Source organism: Macaca fascicularis, chromosome 18, assembly GCF_037993035.2.
Source record: "Macaca fascicularis isolate 582-1 chromosome 18, T2T-MFA8v1.1".
Classification (NCBI taxonomy): Eukaryota; Metazoa; Chordata; class Mammalia; order Primates; family Cercopithecidae; genus Macaca; species Macaca fascicularis.
Window position 1 is genome coordinate 68,710,532 of NC_088392.1, and position 18,260 is coordinate 68,728,791.

Below are 18,260 nucleotides of genomic sequence, written 5' to 3' on the forward strand. Positions count from 1 at the left end.
CCTGTCTCAGCCTCCCGAGTAGCTGGGACCACGCCCAGCTAATTTTTTTTGTATTTTTAGTAGAGACGGGCTTCACTGTGTTAGCCATGATGGTCTCGATCCCCTGATCTCGGTATTCGCCCGCCTCAGCCTCCCAAAGTGCTGGGATTACAGGCGTGAGCCGCCATACCCGGTCACCATAGCACTTTTCAACTTGAAAGGTCTATGTTTTTACCAACTGTGTAGATCAGAGTTCCTCAGCCCTAATACTGTTGACGTTAGTATAGTGTTTGTTCTTTGTTGTTGGGGGCCATCCTTTACATTATTCCAGTTACGAGTGTGTTAATTTAGGATGTTTGGCAGCATTCCTGGCCTCTGCACAGGAAATGCCAGTAGCAACTCTTCCCACCTCACACACAGCTGTGACAACCGAAAATGTGTTCACCACTGGTTAACAACCACTGATACATGCATGTTCAGTGTCCGTTAGTTAAAAGATATGTGACATAATTGTCAATTTCAGGGCTATTTACAGTTTAGGTATTCAGAGCTTTATTTCTCTGGATATATTGTCTATAAATAGGGTAAACTGTCACCAAATTAACAATATTTCTTTATGGGGCCCAAATGACAAATTGTGTACTTTAATCTGGGATAGTCATGAAATGCCACTTTGTTTCTTATCCTTCCCTCTTCCCCCAAAATATATTTTTTACATTAAAATAACTGAGTCTCCTCCGGGTGTGGTAGTCCCAAGCCTGTAATCCAAGCACTTCGAGAGGCTGAGGCAGGAAGATCACTTGAGGGCAGGAGTTCAAGACTGGCCCCGCTACCTCTACAAAAAAATAAAAAATCAAAACAAAATAACTGAATCTATAACTAAAATTACTAAACACTGTTGAAAAAAATGAAGCATTAAGCAGATTTTAAGACAAACATCTGGGTAAATTAGAGATCATCTTCTCTGGGGCTTACTTTTTTTTTTAGTTTAATTCTGAACTTCTTATATTTACTTAAAATGTTATTTTGTAAATTTGACCTTTTTATTTGATCCCCGGTCACATACTATATTTATGCCTGATATCCTCACTAATTTCACATTTAGTGGATTTTACTGTTACTATTTTAGCCCTAGCGGCTGCCTTTCTCCTACTTTTGTGTTGTTACTACTCCTCCTCCTGACTGTTGTCATTTGTTGAGCATCTATTGCACTAAGTGCTTTCTGTATTCAGTAATCTTTTTTAACAACCCTCAACCCTGAAACACAGTTAATCTGTTAGGTGCACTGTTACTTCATGGATTAATTTATGATTTGGTTCATTAAGCCTTTATTAAGCAATTACTAACTACCAGGCATCTGGATACTTGACTAAGCAGCAGGTATAAAAGTTAAAGTACAGTCGTTACAGTGTTTTAGAAGATCTTATAGCCGCAGAGACTCGGGTAGGTTAAGCAAATTACTAGTCACACAGCTAATAAGAAACAGCTGAAACTAAGCCAAATTTATCAAAGACTTCTTGAGCATTGTGATATTGATATAAATTTAATAGTAGACCTCACTGATGCATAAATAAGAAGTACAGTATTTCTTTGCCTAGGAGATTTGTATATTTACTGAAAATATTACAGTTTAAAAAAATTCTCAGTAAAGGAAATTCAAATAGTATAGAAAGTTATGAAGGAAGACTATCTCCATGTAACTCTTCTGAATAATCAGGTTATAGTCCTTTTGCATATACAGGGGTCTTTGTGGCATTTATGTTTGTCTTTTTTTTTTAACTAGACTTGCAACTTCTGTAATTTGATTAATTTTACTTAAATCTTTTGTTAGTATTTTTGCCACTTTTTAAGTGAAACAATTTTGTTTAACATTAATGAATATGTTTTGTGTGTTTTTTTGTCTGTGTAGCTTTTTTATGCATTCCAAGATGATCGTTATCTCTACATGGTGATGGAATACATGCCTGGTGGAGATCTTGTAAACTTAATGAGCAACTATGATGTGCCTGAAAAATGGGCACGATTCTATACTGCAGAAGTAGTTCTTGCATTGGATGCAATCCATTCCATGGGTTTTATTCACAGGTAAAGATAAAAGTGCTTTAAATTTTCTCATTTGTTGAAGGAAATAGCTAAAAAATAACTTTAACATTTCTTACTCTCAATTCACCCATTCTTCTGTATGACATGAATGACATTTCAGAACTCAAGACTTTGGCCAGGCGCTGACTCATGCCTGTAATCCCAGCACTTTGGGAGGCTGAGACAGGTAGATCTCTTGAGCTCAGGAGTTTGACACCAGCCCGGGCAACATGGTGAAACCCATCTCAACAACAGGTGGCATGCACCTGTGGTCCCAGCTCCTTGGGTGGCTAAGGTGGGAGGATCGCTTGAGCCTGAGTGCAGAGGTTTCAGTGAGCTGAGATCTAGTCACTGCACTTCAGACTGGGTGACAGAATGAGATTCCATCTCAGGAAGGGGGGAAAAAAAGAACTCCAGACTTTGAAGTTTATAAATTTAGCATTTCAGTTTAATGTTGGTATAAATGTATTCTTTAATATCCCTTAATCTGATCATATAGCCTTTAAATGATATTCTGAAAAGTAAAAATTGTAAACTAGTTTTCTAAGGTATGTGCCAGGAGTTAAACACTTTGATGTTAATTTTTTAAATATGTAATTTAATTTGCTTTTAATTAGTGAATACATCATATTTATTCATAGACGAATAGTTTCATTTGTTGTACAAACACTGCTGGAATCCTGTGTGCAGTTGCTGTGCCTACATGTCAGGGATCAAAAATGAAAGCAACTTAGACCCTGCCCTGGGGTTTTTTATGTACTTATCTATCTCATATGTTTCGATCACCTTTTATGTCTGAGTGTTGTATTTTTGATGGTCAGTCTCTCTTAAACGATTTGATTTTCCCTCTGAAAGAATCAAACTCTGTTTAAAAAGGAATATATATGTTTTCTTCTGAGGCATTAACATATAAAGAAGTTTCCTTGATGAAATTTAATTTATAGATGTGGTTAGAGAACACATACAGATCCAAGATGGCCTTACCTAGATTGAGGATGCTTGACCTAAAATAACTGCCTCATATAATTTTTACAGTGTCTAATCTGTTTCAGAAAATACTGTACTATTTTTTCCCTCCCGCAGAGATGTGAAGCCTGATAACATGCTGCTGGATAAATCTGGACATTTGAAGTTAGCAGATTTTGGTACTTGTATGAAGATGAATAAGGTTAATTAACTAGATTTTAATTTAGTTTTTACTAATTCAAGATAGATGCTTCTTTAGAAAATGGTTTAAGAATTTACTAACCATTGCTGGACTTGTCCAGAATTGATATGACCTTATTTGTTGAACTAGATACCATGGTTTCAATGTGGTATTAGTAACTTGTTAGTGATTTATTTTTTCCTCTCTATTTAGGGTAAATGTGGATTGCCAAATTTACTAAATCCTTCATAACAACTCTAATATACACTACTGGTAACTAGGAATGGAATTAGCTTAAACGTCACTAAATACTTATGCCAGTGTTAAAATTAGACTTTCATAAAAATTGGATTTCAGTGATGTGTGTATTTTTTAGTGTTTTACTTCTGTTAACATATAAAAAATTTTACTGCTTATTTTAGGAGTGAGTCTTAAAAGATACCTACCCTCACTATATAATAAATAAAACATATACACAGCTCATTCAGCTGTGTATGTTATTCCTTCACTTCATATAAACAGTGAAGGAAACACTACATGAGAACTTTTGTGTGAGGATTTAGTTATAATTCTGTTTCATTAATACCAGCAAATATAGGTAACAACTAACAAGTCTCTCAGGTTTGGTGGGGGAGGGCAGTTAAAATTCACATGAAATAGATATTCAGTGTGCTTTACATTATTATGCCCTTTTCCCATACATATGCGCCCCCATTTTATATTTATATAGTCAACTTTTGTATGTTTCTTTTGTAGTTTCAAACATAGTTAAATAGCTATTTTAGTAAGAAATAAGGAAGTCAGCGTTTATACCAATATGTTGTAAAATGCCCTATTCTATGAACTCCCCAATGTATTTGCACTGGCCTGTGTACTTATTCTCAGCAGTTAAGATGATATCATGATATTGGCACAACTCGGGGAATAATAAATGGTGGCAGTATGTCTTTCTAGTGAGCATTATTACAAAATAATCACTGGTGTGTGTATATATGTGAATACACATATAGTGTGTGTGTATATGCATAGTGTGTGTGTATATGTGTATACACATAGATTTTATGGTATATATGTATATGGTGTGTATACAGTATGTATATATATGATTAAGCTGTGTTAATTTTTGTCAGGTTTCCATTAAGTTTTAATATATGATATTTTATAGCTCAAAGATTTGGAGTCCCATAGGTTATATTAATAAGAAAGTCATTTTAAATAATTGAGACTTTATATCCTAATTCAAAATTTGACCTGCTGCTGTTTTTAGGAAGGCATGGTACGATGTGATACAGCAGTTGGAACACCTGATTATATTTCCCCTGAAGTATTAAAATCCCAAGGTGGTGATGGTTATTATGGAAGAGAATGTGACTGGTGGTCGGTTGGGGTATTTTTATACGAAATGCTTGTAGGTGAGTAAAGGAAGATTTTATGTCTCTCTATTATAGTTGTTCATCTCAAAACTCGCCACTTGGCTCTTTCTAATATAACATTTATTTTCTTAAGCAATCTTGATTTTGTTTGTGGGTAATAAACATGATCCAAACCCGCTTTGTATGTGTTTTTAAAAGCATTTAGAGGCTTAGAGCAACTTTATGATGTGTTCTTTTTATATATTAGGAGTATGTTTTTAGTTTAATACGTACCTAATAATCTTTTAAAATGGGTTAACTTTGACTCTTCCTTTGAAACTGACTTTTTTCAAATGTATTTCATTTTGCTTTTGTTTTCTTTATTAATTTTTCAGGTGATACACCTTTTTATGCAGATTCTTTGGTTGGAACTTACAGTAAAATTATGAACCATAAAAATTCACTTACCTTTCCTGATGATAATGACATATCAAAAGAAGCAAAAAACCTTATTTGTGCCTTCCTTACTGACAGGTAAATAATTTTAAAATTGAGCCTGTATTAATTCTGAGGACTTCTCATCTTCTGCTCCGTTTTTAAGGTCCATATCTGAGTTTCTACGTGTAAATTGTTAGAATTTTTATATGCTACCATTCTCAAAACTGTTAATGACAGTGAAACCTGAGATAATTTTATGATAGTCTAGATGTCTTTTGTGGATCTCAGCTCACTTATCATACCTAAGAAATTGTGATGATAATATAGTCTTGGCTGATGGCTAAATTAGATGACTTTTTCTTTTATTGTTCAATTTTTAACTTGGTTAATTATAAAAATTACAGCGTATTTTATTGAATCTAAAAAAATTTTTTTAACATAACATCTCAAATTAGAGAACATCTCACAGTCAATGGTGTGAGTTGGGAGCATTCTTTTTCCTAGTGGTATAAAAATGGTGATACACCTTATACTTTAAACCATTTTAGATTTGATGATGTATGGTATATGGTTGTTGAAAGAGTCAATAGTATAAAGCCATTTTTAAAAGTATACTACCTTTTTTCTTCTAGACATAATAGTTGGTGTTCCATCTTGTAGATTCAACAAGCATTTTAATGATACTTGTCTGCGTTTTTGAAAGAAAAATGACATATTATGTATACCTTTGAGGTTTACTTTTGAAATTTGAAAGTGAACCAGATGTATTAGTAAGATTATACTTAATGTTTATGATTGTAAATTGTTAAATATTAGAGAGACCTAGTACTTTTAAATATGTTTCAAGTTGATATTTGCTTTAACTTGCCTTCATTATGTCCTTTAGAGCTTGAAGTATGGTTTTTCAAATGTTTGCTTTTTTTTTTAAACAGAGGCAGGGTTTTGCTCATTGCCCAGGCTGGTTTCAAACTTCTGGGCTCAAGTGATCCTCCCACTTCAGCCTCCCAAAATGCTGGGATTATAGGCATGAGCCACCCATGCCTGGCTAATTTTTACATTGATATTGATTGATTGATTCATTGAGGCAGAGTCTCGCTCTGTCGCCCAGGCTGGAGTGCAGTGGCGCGATCTTGGCTCACTGCAACCTCCACCTCCCGGGTTTAAGTGGTTCTCCTGCCTCAACCTCCTGAGTAGCTGGGACTACAGGTGCCTGCCACCATGCCTGGCTAATTTTTGTATTTTCAGTAGAGAGGGTTTCACTATGTTGGCCAGGCTGGTCTTGAACTCCTGACCTCATGATCTACCTGCCTTGGCCTCCCAAAGTGCTAGGATTACAGGTGTGAGCCACCGTGCCTGGATAATTTTTACATTTTAATATAAAGAATTGTACTATGCTGTTTATTAGGTGCTAGGGATATAGTAGTGAGGAAGATACAGAGCCACTTCTCTCAAATATCTCATAGTCCTTTGGGGGAATTAGATGAGCAAATCAGACATTTATAGTACAGACAACTAATTACCATGAGGTAAGTACCATGTGCCAGAGAACCATGGAGAGGTTTTCTAATCCAGTTTGAGAGTTCGTGAAAGCTTCTTGGAAAAATTGTCACATATCTAAGCCAACTTATCTTTTAGCTTATGCAGAAACTTAGAATTTAGAGTATTTTCTTTATAAGCACTCTACTAGGGAAAAAAAGGTGCTGACTTTCTTTTTCCAATTCAGCTAAAATCACGTTTTTAAAAACTTTTTGCTCACCAGGAAAGAGGCTGGTGTCAGTAACTTGTCCAGTGAAAGCTCTGAATTTTGTGGCAGTATCAAGAATTAGTAGTCACTGACTTTTGAATGGTCAGAAATAATTAATAGATTATAAATTGGAAATTCAAAATTTAAAATGTGTTTCTGGAGGTTTTTGGTAGCATCTGGTATTACTGCCTAAGTAAAGTTTTGGTTGGGGGAAAAAAAGCATAACTTTACCACTGTAAGAAAAAAATAAACATACACGCACAAACAACTGTCAAGAAAATGCATGGTGCTTTATTCATTTTACTAATGAAGTAAGGTGGTGATCAATCTGGATTTTTGTTGTCAGTAGAAAAGTCATGGGTGTTTTTTGTAGTTATTCTTTAGTTTTCTTTTCTTTTTTTGAGGCGGAGTCTCACTCTGTCTCACGGAGGCTGTAGTGCAGTGGTGCGATCTCAGCTCACTGTAGCCTCTGCCTCCTGCGTTCAAGCGATTCTCCTGTCTCAGCCTCCCAAGTAGCTGGGACTACAGGCGTGTTCCACCACACCCGGCTAGTTTTATATTTTTAGTAGAGATGGGGTTTCACTGTGTTGGCCAGGCTGGTCTCGAACTCCTGACCTCAGGTGATCCACCCCACCTGGACTTCCCAAAGTGCTGGGATTATAGGTGTGAGCCACCGCGTCTGGCCTTTCTTCAGTTTTCTTTTTAAAAAGTTCTTTAATGTTCTCTATCTTTAACATATTTTCTATTTGGGCTGAAATTATGCTGACAATATAATTTCACCTTAGAACTGTATTTGTCCTGCACAGATTTAATATTCTGCCCACAAATAAACCTGTACAGGTTATAATAAGATCTCAAATGATTAATTACTTTTCTCCTTCTGTCTTTATTCAGGGAAGTGAGATTAGGACGAAATGGTGTAGAAGAAATCAAACGACATCTCTTCTTCAAAAATGACCAGTGGGCTTGGGAAACACTCCGAGATAGTAAGTTATTTTTTTCTTGCATATTTTAGTGAATATTTGAAAGTAGTTGTGATAATTTGTTGGAACTACATTGCTAAATATTTTTGTGTGTCTGATGAAAATCAGAAGCCCCAAATACTATGTGGGAATTGTCCTAACCTATTAATTTGATAATATTGGGAAGATTATATTGTTACTCCTCTTATATCCCATGCAGGATACCCAGATGAAATATAAATGTAATGGATTTAGACTTACCAGTCATAATTTTACGTTTGATCTTTGTTGAATTGCTCTTTATTTTAGGCATTAGTTATCTTCTTATGGAGGTGGTCAATAAGTAGTAGGTAATGAGATTAAAATATATGTTTTTGTGAGAAGACAAGTTATTCTCTTGTTTTTGTTAAAACCCAAAATATAAGAAGGTTCTATTATTAATTAATGCCAGAATTCAATTTAATTTTATTTATGAGTTTATAGGCTATTGTGATATACTTGATTCCCTCAGGCTTTTGCAACTTGCAATTCAGAAACAAAAATGTATTGTATTTCAAGAAGCTAATTTTCAGTCAGTTTAGAACACTTTCTTATTTTTTAAAAAAAGTTAAAATTATAAGATGATTCACAGAAAACTCTCTGCAACATAGCCGAATCAAAATTATCATGGCATCAAAGGCTCTCATCATCTTTGTGGATTTGGGAGGTAAAGAATTCCATCTTTCCCCTGCTGACATCTTAGGATTTTTTCCCTGTTCATTTATCAGAGAAAAGATAATGTATCTCAGTCCCTAACTTGCTGCCATAAGAATAGCAGTGAACAGCAACAATGGAAACGAACTCAGCTACCTAGTTTTAGAAAGTTACACATTAGTTGTCTTAAGGACTATCTGGTTGAGACAGTGAAGGATAGTACTTTCCAGAGAGAAGGAAATCTTGTTAATTCTGATGAAATAAATCATGTAGGTTTGCTAATATTAGTGAAGCATTCTAGTTATCAAATATTTTAAAAGAACAGTTGTATTGCCTTCAGGTACTATAACATAGTACTTACATTGTGCTGAGCTATAAAATTGTCTAAGGAGGAGAAAGGGAAAATAAATTCTCTGGAAATTAAGAAATTACACAAGGAACATCATTGAATGACCAGCTGTTTGAGAAGCTGTAAGAGCAGCTTGACTTGAGGAGAATTTTATTAACAATTATATACTAGGAAATAAGGAACTTCTTCCTCTTCAGAATTAAATGTGACATAATTATTCTCTTCATGCTGCAAGTGAAATTGTTACATGACAAAGAGATGATCAGGGAGTGAGAAATGGTTACATTGAAACACTTTTTGTGTTTTATTCAGGTTATCTTAGTAAAGTTTAAGAAGGCTGAAGATGTGCAAATATTATTATAAATCTGAATAAAACTTTGAAGGGGACTGAAGAAAATACAAAATAATCTTTTGTATTGCTTTAAATTCGTTTTCAAAGTTAAGCAATGCATAAATAATTAGAGAATAACCACACAATAAATCACCCTCAAAAGTAATAAAGATATTTTTCCTTTTGTATATTGAAAAACTGATCACTTCAAAGAGGAGGTAATTTAGTCAACAATTATTTTTTGAACACTTGTTATATATTGAGCACTGTTCAGTTTCAGGCAGTGGGAAAACAGCAGTGATGAAACCAACAAAAGTTTTCTTTCTCTCTTCTGGAGTTCATAGTCTTATGGAATTAGGGAGTCCAGATCAGTGGCATTTTATGATATTGCTGTACCTCCTTCATAAAACTGCTTAAGATCTGCATTGTCTATGGTTTTATTTTAGTGTAGTTAGATTTGGCATACTTAATAGCATTTTGGTAGTTTTTCCTAATTCTAAGAGGTCCTGTTTTGTGGTTATTGGAAAAAACAAAGAAAAATTGAAGTCTGTAGAACTTATTGTTCTTTGCTTCCCTTCCCATCTTCCTACCCCTTCTTTACTTCCCACCCCTAAAATACCAAGAATTCTTTTATTCTGAACTGACCTCTTTGACCTGCTAAATTTTTAAAAATTATGTAACAGTTATAATTCCTTTTAATTTTTTGACTTTCCATTTTCTTTGGCAAAATTGCTTTCTAATACAAATAATAGTGTTTTTTTTGGGTATTTTTACCACTTTACATGTCTCCACATAGCAATGGCAATTAATCTTCACCTTGTGTTCCTTGGTGGTGTAGGAGCAGGACACAAAATAGCTTGATTTTTGGCAGAATTTCCTTGAGCTTCCTGAGATTGTTCACCCTTAATTCAGAGGCACAAAGTATTAAGATTGTAACACTATTTTTCCACTCATTTGAGATAAAATTGAAGGAGTGACATGAGTAAGATTAAAGATAGGAGAAAGACATAAGAAATGAAAAGACGTAAATTACTTACTACAGGTCATAACTGCAAGCAAACAACAATGTCAAAATTCAGATCTAAGTGTCTTGACTCCAAAGCCTTTGATCTTTGAAATACCATGTACGATTTAAAGATCTTTACCTGTTCAGTATTACATAGATCAAAAATGGAAGGAATTGACGATTGTTGGCAGTTAAATTTTGGGAAAAAGAAAATAACATTTACTACATATTTAGCCTACATTATTAATAATACTGTTAGTATTTAACGTAGTATTAATTTCAAATGAAATAATAAATGGCAAAGGATTTTGCAAGTTACCACATATTTAACATGTTATTAATAATGATTAATAATGACTAGGTCCAGGCGGCTCTATTCTACAGTGGTCTACAATGTTGTACAGTATTATACAGGGGCTCATGCTTGTCATCTCAGCACTTTGGGAGGCCAAAGTGGGAGGACCTCTTGAGGCCAGGAGTTTGAGACAGCCTGGGTAATGTTGCGAGACCCTATCTCTACAAAAAAATTTAAAAATTAGCCAGGTGTGATGGCACGCACCTAAGTTTCAACTAGTCGGGAGGCTGAGGTAAGAGAATCACTTGAGCCCAGGAGTTCAAGGCTGCAGTTAGCTTTGATCATGCTACTGCTTTCCAGCCTGAATGCAGGCTGGAATTAATTTTTATTAATTTTTTAGAAAAATTAATAATACTACATTAAATATGTGGTAACTTACAACACACTTTGCCATATATTATTATCTCATTTGAAATAAGATATTGGCGTTACTTAATCCACCTATAGCTTGTGGGCAACACACAAGATGCTAACAGTGGTAATACTTCTGCTGGCTCAAAACTCATTGTATACACACATATATATTATTCTAGGTTCTGTGGGTTAATCAAGACTAGTACCCTCTCTGTTTGAATTTTACATTCTTACAGGAGAGATTATCAGTGTGGGCTTTGTGAATAAAAACTTAAGGCCTACCAAGTTTCGGGGCTCTTTTACTTAGGAGTTTAGACTTTCTGAACATTATAATGGATTTTTAAAAAATAAATTATCTCTTTATATTGTGATAAAGTATGCGTAAGATAAAATTCCCCATGTTGGGCGTTTTTAACTATGCAAGTCAGTGGCATTAAATACATTCACATTGTCTTAAAACATTACCACTGCTGTGTCCAGAACTTTTTCGTCATCCTATACTAAACTCTTTTAGTTAAACAGTAACTTTCCATTTCCCTCTCCCCTCAACTCTCAGTAATCACTGTTCTATCTCTGAATTAGACTACTCAGGGTGTTTCATTTAAATAGATTACTATAATATTTGTCTTTTTGTGACTGGTTTATTTCACCTAGCACAGTGTCTTCAAGGTTCATTCATGTCATAGCATGTATCATAATATTCCATTGTGTGGATATACTACATTTTGTTTATCCATTTATCCGTTAATAGACACTTAAGATTGCTCTCTTTTTTAGCTATTGTGAATAACAAACAGTAGAGTACAAATACCTGCTTTCCATATTATATTATTATTATATATTATTCCATATTATATTTTATATCCATATTGATGTTATATATATGATATCTCTGTAATATCCCTGTTTTCCATTAATTTGGGTATTTACCTGTAAGTGGAATGGCTAACTCATATGATAATTAATTAATTAGTTTTGTAGAGACAACCTTGCTGTGTTGACTAAGCTAGTCTCAAACTCCAGGGCTCAAGAGATCCTCCTGCGTCAGCTTCCCAAAGTGCAGAGATTGTAGGCCTGAGCCACCATGCTCAGCTGTATGTTTAATGTTTTGAGGAAATGCCATAAAATTCACAATGTTTGCACCATTTCACATTCCCAGCAACAGCGTACCAAAGTGCTGGGATTGCAGACGTGAGCCACCACGTTCAGCCATATGTTTAATTTTTTTGAGGAGACGCCATAATAGTAACCCCAACGTTTGCACCATTTCACATTCGCAACAGCAGTGCACATGGGTCCAGTTTCTCCACATCTCCAACATTTGTTCTTTTCTGTTTTGTTTAATAGTAGTCATCCTAATGGATGTGAAGTGGTATCTTATTGTGGTTTTGATTTGCATTTCTTTAATGACCAGGAATGGTAAACATCTTGTCATGTGCTTATTGGCCATTCGTATATCTTCTCTTGAGAGATTTCTATTCAAGTTCTTTGCCCATTTTAAAATTTGGTGGTTTGTTTTTGTTGTTGTTGTTGAGTTATAGGAGTTCTTTTTAAATTTTGGATATTAATCTCTTATCAGATATGTGGTTTGCAGATATTTTCTATTCTCTACACTCTGTTGATAGTGCTTTCAAGCACAAAATTTTAAATTTTGATGAAATCCGGTTTATTTCTTCTTTTGTTGCTTGTATTTTTGGCTTTGTATTTAAGAAATCATTGCCAAATCCAGTGTGTCATGAAATGTCTTACCTATGCTTTCTGTGAATTTTATAGTTTCAGCCAGTATGTTTAAGTCTTTGACCTGTTGTGAATTACTTTTTATATAGTGTATAGTAAGGGTCCAATTTAATATTTTTGTATGTGGGTATCCAGTTTTCCCAACACTGTGTATTGAAAGGCCTGTCCTTTCCCTGCATTGAAAGTTGTTGGCCCCTTGTGTCAATCATTAGGCCATATACATGAGGGTTTATTTGTGGGGTTTTTGTTGTATTCCATTGGTCTGTATATGTTTGTCTTTATGTTGGTACCACACTGTATGATTATGGTAGCTTTGTAGTAAGTTTTGAAATCAGGAAATGTGAGTCTTTCAACTTCGTTCATTTTCAAAATTGTTTTGACTGTTTGGGATCTCGTGAGATTTCATATGAATTTTAGAATGGGTTTTTACATCTTTGCCAAAAAGGACATTGGGATTTCGATGGAGATTGCATTGAATCTTTAAATTACTTTGGGTAGTATTACCATCTTAACAATAGTAACTTTTCGAGTCCATGAACACAGGATGTCTCCCCTTTTATGTAAGCCTTCTTTAATTTCAGCAATGTTTTTAAGTTTTTGGTGCATAAGCCTTACATCTTCTTGGTTAAATTTTTTCCTAGGTGTTTCTTTTTGATGTTTTTTTTTTTTTTTGAGACGAGTCTCGCTCTGTCGCCCAGGCTGGAGTACAGTGGCTCAATCTAGGTTCACTGCAAGCTCCGCCTCTGGGGTTCATGCCATTCTCCTGCCTCAGCCTCCTGAGTAGCTGGGACTACAGGCGCCCATCACCAAACCCGGCTAATTTTTTAATATATTTTTTTAGTAGGGATGGGGTTTCACCATGTTAGCCAGAATGGTCTCAATCTCCTGACCTCCTGAACCCCCCGCCTCCGCCTCCCAAAGTGTTGGGATTACAGACGTGAGCCACCACGCCTGGCCTTTGATGTTATTTTAAATGGAATTGTTCCCTTAATTTTCTTTTCATATTGTTTATTGCTAGCATATAGAAGTAGAACTTTTAGACCGGGCGCGGTGGCTCACGCCTGTAATCCCAGCACTTTGGGAGGCCGAGACGGGCGGAACACGAGGTCAGGAGATCGAGATCATCCTGGCTAACACAGTGAAACCCCATCTCTACTAAAAAATACAAAAAACTAGCCGGGCAAGGTGGTGGGTGCCTGTAGTCCCAGCTACACGGGAAGCTGAGGCAGGAGAATGGCGTAAACCTGGGAGGCGGAGCTTGCAGTGAGCTGAGATCCGGCCACTGCACTCCAGCCTGGACGACAGAGCGAGACTCTGTCTCAAAAAAAAAGAACTTTTATTTCTGATCTTGTAACCTGCAATTTTGTTGAATTTGATTATTACCTCTAATGTATTATTTTGTAGCTTCTATGATAGGATCATGTCACCTGAGAAGAGAGAGAGTTTTACTTCTTCCTTTCCAATTTATATGCCTTTTATTTATCATTCTTGCCTAATTACTCAGACTAGAGCTTCCAGTAAAGTGTTGAATAGCAGTGGTAAAAGTGGACACCTTGTCTGTTTCTGGTCATGGGGGAAGCTTTTAGTCTTTTACCACTGAGTATAATGTTAGCTGTGGGATTTTCATTAATGTCCTTTATCATATTGAGGAAGTTCCTCTCTATTCCTTGTTGGCCAAGTGTTTTCAATCATGAAAGGGTGTTGTGTTTGTCAAATGCTTTTCATATGACAACTGAAATGATCATATGGGTTTTTTTCCTTCATTTTGTTTTATTTTTTTAATAGAGTCAAGGTCTTGCTCTGTTGCCCAGGCTGGAATGCAGTGCCATGACCTTAGCTCTCTGTATTGTTGAACTCTCAGACTCAAGGGATCCTCCTGCCTCAGCCTCCTGAGTAGCTAGGAACACAGTCATGTGTCACCACACCTGGCTAATTTTCTTTTTATTTTCTGTAGAGATGGTGTCTTGCTATGTTGCCCAGACTGGTTTCAAACTCCTGGTCTCAAGCCACCCTCCCTTGGCCTTCCAAAGTGCTGGGGTTAAAGGCATGAGCCACTATGGCCCTATTATGATTCTTTATTTCTTTTAAAATAAATTTTGGCAGTCTGTGTTTTCTAGGAATGTCTCTATTTCATCTAAGTTATCTAATTTGTCACTGTAGGCGGGGCGTAGTGGCTAACCCCTGTAATCCTGACAATTTGGGAGGCCAAGGTAGGTGGATCGCTTGAGGCCAGGAGTTCGAGATCAGCCTGGCCAACATGGCAAAACCTCATCTCTACAAAAAATACAAAAAAAAAAAAAAAAAAAAAAAAAAAAAAAGAACTAGCCAGGCATGCACTCCTGTAGTCCCAGCTACTCCAGAGACTGAGGCAGAGAATCACTTGAACCCGGGAAGCACGGGTTACAGTGAGCTGAGGTTGCACCACTACACTCCAGCCTGGGTGACAGAGCAAGACTCTGTGTCCAAAAGAAAAGAAAAAAGTCACTGTACGATTATGCATTGTATTTTCTTTTTACTTCTATGTGGTTGGTAGTTATCCCCCTACTTTCATTTTTTATTTTAGTTGTTTGTGTCTTCTGGGTTTTTTTTTCCCCACTTAGTTCAGTAGAAGGATTGTCAATTTTGCTGATCTTTATAAAGAACCGATTTTTAGTTTTGTTAATTTGCATTATTGATTTTCTATTCTCAGTTTTATTTCTACGCACTCCAATCTGTATTCTTTCTTTCCTTTTGCTGGCTCTTGGTTTAATTTGCTTTTCTTTTTATAGTTCCTTGTAGTGTCAAGTTGGGTTATTAGCTTGAGATCATTGGTTTTTAGTATAATAGACATTTATGGGTAAAATTTCCACTGGAGCACTGCTTTCATTGACTCCCATACATTTTGGTATGTTGTTTTCATTTTCATTTGTCTCAAAGTATTTAGTCTTCCCATTTTCATTTGTTTCAAAGTATTTAGTCTTCCTGTGATTATTTCTTTCAGTCACTGGTGATTTAAGAGTGTTTTGTTTAATTTCCATATATTTGTGAAACTTTCAGTTTTCTTCCTATTATTGACTTCTTGGTTCATTCCCTTGTGGTTAAAGAAGATACTTTGTATAATTTCAGTGTTTTAAAACTTTTTAAGACTTGTTTTTTGGCCCAGCTTATAATCTGTCTTGGAAAGTGTTCCATATACACTTGAGAAAAATGTGTATTCTGCTGTTGTTGAGTGTTCTGTACACACCTGTTACATCTAGTTGGTTTGTGAAGTTGTTAATATCTTCTATTTTCTTATTGATCTTCTATTTATATGTTCTATCCATTGTTGAGACTGGTAATTTATAAAGAAAAGAGTTTTAATTGGCTCATGGTTCTGCAGGCTGTACAAGCATGTTGCTGGCATCTGCTCAGCTTCTGGAGAAGCCTCAGGGAGCTTTTACTCATTGCAGAAGTCAAAGTGGGAACAGGCCCATCACATGGTAAGAGCCAGGAGCAAGAAAGAGGGTGAGAGGGACGATGACACACACGTTTTTAAACAACCAGATCTGGCAATAACTCATTCACTGTTTTGAGGACAACACCAAGGGGATGGTGCTAAACCATTCTTGAGAAATCCTCTTCTGTGATCCAGTCACATCCCACCAGCCCCCGCCCCCCAACATTGGGGATTACTTTTCAACATGACATTTGTGGGGACAAGCTATGAAACTATGTCAGACTATTATTTTAGAATGGTTTTTTCCTGCATTCATGGCTATTTTTGCTTCTTACATTTTGGGTCTGTATTAGATGCATACATTTTTATAGTCATTATATTTTCTTAATGGATTGAGCCTTTTATCAATTAATATGCAGTGTCCTTTTTTGCCTCTTTTGACAGTTTTTTATTTAAAGTCTGTTTTGTCTCCTGTTAATGTAGCCACTTCAGCTCCCTTTTGCATGGAATATCTTTTTCCCTCCATTACTTTTAACCTGTGGATGAAGGTCAAGTAACCTTTTAACCTATGTCTGTGGATCTTAGGCGAGTCTCTATAGACAGATACAGTTGAATCATTTTTTATTGCATTCTACTCATCTCAGCTTTTTAATTGGTGAGTTTAATCTATTTAAATGTAAAGTGAATACTGATAAGAAAAGACTTCTCTCATCTTGCTGTTTTCTATGTCATATATTTCCTTTTTATTCCTCAGATAATACATTATTGCTTTCTTTTGTGCTTAGTTTTTTACCCTAGTATGCTATTTTGATTCCTTCTTTTCCTTTTCTGTATATTTTTTAGTCATTTTCTTATTAATTAAATGGAGTTACAGTTAACATTCTAAATTGATAACAATCTAGGTTGAATTGATACCACTTTAGTTTAAGTAGCTTTCAAAAACCTGCTTCTGTTTACATTTATCTAAATAGTTACCTTTACTGATACTCCTTTTTCTTCTTCATGTGGCTTTGAGTTAAGACAGTTTGATTATGGCATGTGATTATGATATGTCTTCATGTGGAGTTTTTGGAGTTTTTCATAGTTGGCATTCAGCTTCTTGGATGTGTAGATTTATATATTTTACCAGATTTGGAAAGATTTGGCCATTATTTCTTCAAATAGTCTTTTTGCCCCTTTCTCTCCTTCTGGAATTCCCGTAATCTGTGTGTTGGTCTGGTTTGATGCCACAGTTTCCTTAGTCTCTGTTCACTTTTTCATTCTTTTTCTTTCTGTTCCTCACACTTGATCATTTCATTTGTCCTATCTTCAAGTTCACTGATTTTTTTCCTCTGCCTATTCAGATCTGCTGTTGAAGCTTTCTAGAGAAATTTTAACTTCAGCTATTGTACTTCTCAGTGCTAGACTTTCTATTTGGTTTTATTTTTGATCTCTTTCATGATATTTTTTCTTTGTTAAGACATCGTCTTCCGGGTACTTTGTCTATAGTTTTCGTTTGCTTTTTGAACACATTTAAAAGAGTTTAAGGTTTTGTTGAGTAAATCTAATGTCTTAGTTTCCTCAGTGGTGGTTTCTATCATTTTCTATATTCTTTGTGAATGGCCTATACTTTCTTGCTTCTTTACATGCTTTGTAATTTTTTGTTGTAAACTGGACATTGTTTTAAAGCAGCTGTATCCTTCTAAGAGGGACATTTTGGATATTACAGTGTTGTAACTCTGGAAATCAGATTCTTCCTCTTTTACCCAGGGCTTGCTGTTGTTGCTTGTTGTGGGCTGTGATAGTGACTTTTCCAAACTATTTTTGCAAAGTCTGTATTCATTGTCATTGTATTCACTGAAATCTCCATTTCATTATCTCAGCCAGTGACAGAGATTTCCTTAAATGCCAAATTTTTGTAGCCTCTTTCTTCATTAAACACTCCCTGCTTGTTACTAGTTTTTTATTAGGTTCCAGAGTTCTCAGAAAGTTGCTCTGGTAGTTTTTGTCAACTCAGCATTTGCTTCAGTGGAGGTATGATTTCTTTGAGTTCCCTACTCTGCCATTTTTGACAACATCTGCTGGATTCTTTTTTATGGAACATGATTTCTAAATTAACAGTTATTTAATGAAGGCAGATTTTTAAACAAATATATACTGATGTTTATTCCGTAAAGTTATCTTTATTCTTATTAGTTCTGAAGTGATTATATGGCATTATGTAAAGCCTAAGCATCTTAATTTAGAAGCAGAGATAATTACTTTTATAACTCTTCCAATATTTTCCCCACTTGTGTCTCAGAATTTAAACAGGTGAGAATTTGTCATTTTAGAACT

General features: G+C 35.4%; 1 protein-coding gene across 3 annotated transcripts in view; it reads left to right on the forward strand.

Annotated features, from left to right (window-relative positions):
- The window catches only part of ROCK1 (Rho associated coiled-coil containing protein kinase 1), a 157,439-nt gene that overhangs the window by 56,787 nt on the left and 82,392 nt on the right, over window positions 1-18,260 (forward strand). For all 3 annotated transcript variants that reach the window (XR_012427275.1, XM_005587067.3, XM_005587068.4), the window contains exons 5-9: window positions 1,889-2,064; window positions 3,145-3,229; window positions 4,476-4,620; window positions 4,956-5,094; window positions 7,637-7,728. Coding sequence is in view for 2 of the 3 variants with exons in the window: in XM_005587067.3 (XP_005587124.1) it covers window positions 1,889-2,064; window positions 3,145-3,229; window positions 4,476-4,620; window positions 4,956-5,094; window positions 7,637-7,728 (637 nt within the window). In the remaining variant the exon portion in view is untranslated. The remainder of the gene's footprint in view (window positions 1-1,888; window positions 2,065-3,144; window positions 3,230-4,475; window positions 4,621-4,955; window positions 5,095-7,636; window positions 7,729-18,260) is intronic.